This window comes from Podarcis raffonei, chromosome 17, assembly GCF_027172205.1.
Source record: "Podarcis raffonei isolate rPodRaf1 chromosome 17, rPodRaf1.pri, whole genome shotgun sequence".
In the NCBI taxonomy this organism is placed as follows: Eukaryota; Metazoa; Chordata; class Lepidosauria; order Squamata; family Lacertidae; genus Podarcis; species Podarcis raffonei.
The window spans coordinates 2,219,429-2,225,881 of record NC_070618.1 but is presented as its reverse complement, the minus strand read 5'-3'; the positions used below and the strand labels follow the sequence as shown (position 1 = coordinate 2,225,881).

At 46.0% G+C, this 6,453-nt stretch overlaps 1 protein-coding gene across 1 annotated transcript; it reads right to left on the bottom strand.

Annotated features, from left to right (window-relative positions):
* Positions 1-779: 779 nt before the first annotated feature.
* TENT5C (terminal nucleotidyltransferase 5C) lies at positions 780-5,881 on the bottom strand. The gene is made up of 2 exons (XM_053371272.1): positions 5,710-5,881; positions 780-2,578 (listed from the first exon to the last, which is right to left on the bottom strand). Exon 2 carries the CDS (start codon positions 2,554-2,556, stop codon positions 1,393-1,395), a length of 1,164 nt encoding a protein of 387 aa, XP_053227247.1. The 5' UTR covers positions 2,557-2,578; positions 5,710-5,881; the 3' UTR covers positions 780-1,392.
* Positions 5,882-6,453: the final 572 nt, after the last annotated feature.

Here is a 6,453-nt window from a genome sequence, read left to right as displayed (position 1 = left end):
AGACTTCTGCTGGGACCCACTATTTGCATTCCCCATACCTGTGACAGTTCATCAGAAAATGGATTCCTTTAACTGGAGTGCAAATTAACATTGCCAACCATAATACTTATCTTTTGCACTACCAATGTGAAGGCCAGGGTTGGGGGGAGGGACATGTGTTCCCCCAATTTTTCCATTTTTTTCTGGGTCTATACCATGTTCCCTTTTAACAGGACTTCTTTGCAGGATCCTTTCTTAAAGGCAGGCTCTTTAAACACCACATGTGAGAACGCACCCAATTATATACTTTGAGGCTTGCGGGGGGGGGGGCACACAACTGACCTTTGGCCAAAAATATCAATTTTAAATAAATGATTCTTTTAAAAATAATAATTAATGAACCCATTTTTCAAGGGGAATCCCCCTGAAACAAGAAAATCCATGTTATAGAAACCCTCTTCCAGCCCAGGCCATCCGCAAGCTTGGAACAATTATTTCAAGTGAGGTTTTTTACCAATTTGTCTTCAACAATACTGCTGTACTCTAGAAATCCCTAACTATGCACACTTACAAGCCAATGATACAGTACATAAACATAACAAAGTAAAGCCATCCCAGTTTCCTACTGATCAGACTTGTGACATCAGAGACTTAGGAACATCCTGAAGTTTCAGCTGAACTCTGGGGGCTGGAGCATTCCACATTTCCCTGGCAGGTCAGTCCAAACACCAGTGGAAAATAATATATTAAACTTAAGTTTCATAATTACCATATATTTTCTAGTACTTTGCTTTTTTAAAAAAAAAAAAAAGCTTGACTTGGGTTTTTAGAATTTCTGCATCATGTAATTTAGGACAGCCTTAATTTCTTTAAACTAAAAGGGACAGTTTTGGCAGACGTCATTATCCTCTCCAAACTGAAATTCATTATTTAGTCCTGCTACAGCAGCAATGAGTCAACTGCTAATTTAAGACTTTCTGAAGGAAAAGAAAATGGCTTCAGTCCTGCATACAGTTCAGAAGCTGCTTCAGTCCTATTGACTTTGACCAGCCTAGTGACATACAGGACTGTAGCTATGATCTTCCATAGTCATATCAGCCTAATCCTCATTATTTGCAAAGATAACTTGATTCAAACTTCAGAAGACAACATGGCATGGAAGCAACTGAGCAGTTACTAATACTCTGGCTTTGTCCCAACAGCATCTTTCTATCTTCAGTTTTAAGAAGTTTTGGGGAAGAGCATTAGGACAGTTCCCCCAGTGAGAGGAGAGGAGAGGAAACTAGGAAAGATGAAGCCCACTCTATGGGTTCACCAAGGCTATTTAAGGAATGAGGAAAGAGAACCAGGAGCCGTTCAACTGGTGTGAGACCTAGTTGGTGAGGGGGGCTTTGAAAAATAGGAAGCTCGAAATCAGTTACAAGGCAGCCAGGTGGAATGAGACTGGCCATATGTATCTGCAACGTAGTAGCTGCTGAAGTTTGCATCACTGGTATATGGAGCTGGCTGGTAATAGCAGGTGACATTGGTGGCATTTGGGATGAGGTTTTGCTCTACCAGCACTCTGAGCGCCAGAAGGGAGATGAGGTTCAGTATCTGCCTTCGCTCATGTCCCATGAGGCACACCGTACTCTCGTTGACTACTTCGCGCAAGGTCATTAGGTAGTCATATTTGCTTCTGTCCTCTTCGGCAAAGTGGTTCAGGAGGTATGTCTCCAACTTGCGTTTCTGCTCTAGAATGTCTGGAAAGTCTATGAAGAACCTAGAACACATGTAACGCTCCAGGGTTTTTATCTCCTCTTTGTCCATGGGCTTGAAGTCCCTCACAAGCAAATTGCTGTACTTCAAGAGACCTCCTCCTCGGATCTCCTCAGGGTTCTTGGTGGCTATCAGCCTGTTCTTCAGGTGGTCCAAGGCTGCCTCAAAGTCACCATACATGCTTTCTCCAATCACAGTTGGGTGGAAATGCTCACACATTGGGTTCTCTGAGCAATCATAGAAGAAGAGCAGAGAGTCTAGTATTATCTGAAAAGAGTCCACGCTAAATTCAAACTGCCGCCTTATACGATCCACAAACTTGAGCTCTACATTCCTGCCATGCTTGTTGAAGAGAGAGATTAAACTCCATCGGTCAATATCGGTGCACACTTTCACCAGCTTCTCAATATAGGCTTCCTTAAGGGTCATGGGGCTAATTTTTACGGTGTTGACACCTTCAGGCAAGAATTTTAAGAGGGACTGCAAAACCACATCTCTGACCAACTGGAACTCGGTCTCACTTGGGAGACATACTTGAAAGATAAGGTCTAGATCCTTACAACCTAGTCCATTGTCTTTGACCAAGACATGACCTGCCACGGAACCATTCAGACGGACATCGTGCACCTTAATGTTTGCTTCACTTAGCCTGCGGCGAACAGTTTGGACAATATCCTTCAGAGTTATTTTCAAAGTCGGAAAGTTGCCTCTTCCGTGAATTGGCACCACCTCGGACAGGACCTCATGAAGACGACTGACCTGATCCCAGCTGAGCACACTGCGGGACAAGGAATCAGCATTTGGTCTGTTGTCTGCCATTGTAGATTGATCCTTTAAGTAACTAAAAAAAAGGAAAGGGGGGAAAAGGAAGAGAACATGTTAATCAGACCATCCAGTTACACCAACAGGGTACAGCAAATATGAGAGACTGCAGATGGTTTGGGAAGCCCTTCATGGAAAGAGCTAGGAGCCTGGCAACTTATTCTGTGCACCACCAGACTTGCTGTGGTTCACAGGTTCAGTCCTAGTCGCCCAGGTTGGCTCCATTAATACCAATGGAAGGATGGACTGTGTTGACCTTCCTTTGAAGTCAGTTTATCTGCAGTATATTCTAAGCTTTTATATTTTATCTTCCAAGCTTTCTAAATGTTCAAAGCAGCAAATGAAAGTACTGCTCATTTGTTGTGAGGAATACAAACACCTTCCCTTAATATACTCTGAATATAGAATAGGGTTGTACCTTAGATTTATGGTCTCATTACCTTTTCTGTCTATCCCCCCCCCCCCGCAATTATCCCACACCACCACCACCACCCCTCCCTCCCTCACCACACAAATACCTATATTCCGGGTTTAGTTACTATGGCTGAGTTCTTTGGAGTTTGAGCATTCTCTACCACACAACTACTGCACAAGGGCAGTTTCTAGAGAGTCCCAGTCAATGATCCAGAGCTCATTAATTTACTAAGATGCAGAATTTCACATACCACAACATCTTAACAGGAAGAATACCTGATGACACAGAACCTCTCCTCTTTTCTCCCACACCCTATTTTATTATAATTTCTTCCATGTCCAACTACAGTATGGTGGTGTTGTTGTTTTGCTCCAAATGTTGCTTTTAAAACCTTTGAAATATTTTAAAGAGGGAAACTGGTGTTGGGTGGGTGCCCCATTAAGCTCTCCAAAGGACCTGTTACTTGGAAAAAATATATTTTAGTATCCTTGTTGCCAGTCAGACGATTAGGCTTTAGCTTGGGCACTGACTGAGGACAAAATCAATATACATGCTAAACCCTTTCCCCCTTCATAGGTGCAGGCACATGGATTGCCATTTTACATGCTACTGCTAGTTTGAACCAACCAATCCAGCATGTCATAGAGACGAGGCTTCACCAATGTGTACTGTAATGGCAATGCCAGAGAGGTATGTTCAGGCAGTGATCCTTTGCGCAAGGTTAGAAGTACTTAGAAGCACAAGGAAATACAGATTTTCCAATACTTGGCAGCTGAACACAGGGGAGGTAGAACAACTGTAACACCCAACTTTGGCTTGCAAGTCTTATTTAAAGGTAAAGGGATCCCTGACCATTAGGTCCAGTCGTGGCTGACTCTGGGGTTGTGGCGCTCATCTTGCTTTACTGGCCGAGGGAGCAGGCATACAGCTTCCAGGTCATGTGGCCAGCAGGACTAAGCCGCTTCTGGCGAACCAGAGCAGCGCACGGAAACGCCGTTTACCTTCCCGCTGGAGTGGTACCTATTTATCTACTTGCACCTTTTGGCGTGCTTTCAAACTGCTAGGTTGGCAGGAGCAGGGACCGAGCAACGGGAGCTCACCCCGTTGTGGGGATTCGAACCGCCAACCTTCTGATTGGCAAGTCCTAGGTTCTGTGGTTTAACCCACATGGCTAATTGAGGCAGGGGGAAATAAGAGCAAGGAAGAAACCCTAATGTCTATATGGGTGCTAGGTACACAAATGGGATGCCTTTCCCTGCCTCTTAACCACTCCCAGTCACACCTAGGAATGGCAACAGTTCTCTATATAGCCAGACCCTCAAAAGAGGGCTGGTTAGCGGCCGAAGCAAAAGGCTAGCAAGACCCAGGAACAAGATGCAGGGGAAACAGGAGGCAGCCTTCTTAGGAACAAAAGGGGGAAAACCAAGAGCCTTACGGCCCTGAGATATCAACATATTAGTGTGCAAGCTTTGCCCACTCCGTCATAATTTCTGTTCACAACCAGGCAAGTTTCAGAACTCTTTTCAGGGCATTTTCGAAATTAGAAAAACGAACAGGAACGGAGTGGCAGGTGCTTCCTTAACTGCCATGGTAAAACAAAACAAAAAACCCCCACACCTACAAGCTTTCTATCACATGTGGCCTGTGCCCCAGTGGGAAAAGGAATCAAAGCTGGGAGGGGCACCCAGAGTCATCTAGTCCACCCCCACATGCAGGAATTTTAACAGGCTGGCCCTCATCCAATTTGAAACCATACCAGACCCAGCTTAGTTTTGAATGTGTGCTAACAGTTTTATTGCATTAGTTTAGTTACATATTTCAACCAGACCTGGTGATAGGGCACCCAACAACAACATTGAAACTTTTTCTGGTGTTTTCAAGGCAGTTTTGCAATTTCTTTGTAATTAAGTTTGTATCTCCAGCAACATTTGGAGCGCCCCAGGTTCCCCACTCTGATCTAAAGACAAGTACCCATCATGAACTTTTCTTGGTCTCTTCTCCACACCCCTTTTCTATTTAACTGGGTGTGAAGAAAAGATATATGCAAGGAGGCTGGGAAACACAAGAACTTGCTTAAGGTTTTAAGCTGACCTTAAAACACTGTCACTACTGGAGCTTCCTCCCCCTTAAAAAACAGGAAAAAAAACTCCTAACATTATTGCGTGCGTTTACTCAGAAGCATGCCACAGCAATTTCGGTGGCCCTTACTCCCAAGTAGATTGCATTTAGGAAAACAAGCCGCATCTTGAAGAATGTGTGTCACAGCAGAGCAAGGCGTTGGAATAAGAACAGACCGCATACGAGTGCAGGGACGGTCGTGCGGATGGGAAGACCCGCAATTTCCCGTGCTTCCTCTATTAAAAACTCCATGCAAGCAGGAAAGCCGAGCGAACCAGACAGCAAAAACCCACGCAACCCCTTCTTTCCCTGATGCGCTAGCTTTCTGTTTGCAGGGAGCGCGAATTAACAGGGCGCAGCAGCTGGGGCTGGGGGCGGCTGGTACCCAGAAGTACCGCTCGCGTCCCTTCAGCCATCCAAGTTTCCTGCCATTTACTTGGCATATAGAGGCTCAAAGGGGGGGGGGTCGCACCCCCCCAAAAGAAACACACCCTCTGTTCCCTATGCCAAATGGGCAAAGCTCGGCGTTCAAGCTCGTAGGGGGAGCTTTCCTCCGGAGAAGGAGAAGAAGGAGAAGGCGAAAGCGCAGCCTCCCTTCGCCTCCGCGCTCCACTCACCAAAGCGCCGCAGGCTCCTCTCCAAAACGCGCAGCAACAGCAGCGGCGGCCAGAATTTTCTTGCGGGGGGCGCCCTGCGTGTCTAGCTTTATAGAGACCCGCCTTCCATCCGGACCCCGCCCCGCCAGCCGGAGGCGAAGGGAGAAGCTCCCTCCCCGGGTTCCTCCAGCCCAGATCAATTGACTGGGCGTTACTCTTTCGCTCCGCTGCCAAGCTGGTTTGAAGCCGGAGTAGAGGCTGAGTGAGATCGGAGTAAGCCAAAGCCACCTGCAGGTGTAGTTGGGTGGGTTTGTGTTTGTGTTTGTTTTAAAGGAAGGCACGCCTCTGAAATGCAGTTCTTTACAAAAGCATCCCCATAAGCACTCCAGTGGCCTGAGGTCTTCCCAGCATCCACGCTTTCCCCCAGGTAAAGGATGAGACTGCTTCTATTTCCTGGAGTCTAAGCAGTCATCGGGTTGCCAAACATCGGTGGCTGCCTTTGGGATGGGTCGAGGGGAGTGCACGCTGCAGGAATTTTTGATAATTCATGATTCTGTAAATAAATAAATACTTTTCAGCTCCAATTTGAGGCTGCCCTGCAGCCAGTCATCCTATGAAATTAACCAGCATCACTTCGTATGACTTAAGACTTACTCAGACACCAGATGGTTTTACTTGTACAGGATACTAAGTGCTTTATTAAAGCCGGGAAAAACTCGCAGCTTCTATTTTTAAAGGCATCAATGGCTGATAACGAGAAATGGA

Coding starts and splice junctions, on each gene's coding strand:
- TENT5C (XM_053371272.1), bottom strand. CDS start 2,556: ATGGCAGACAACAGACCAAATGCTGATTCCTTGTCCCGCAGTGTGCTC.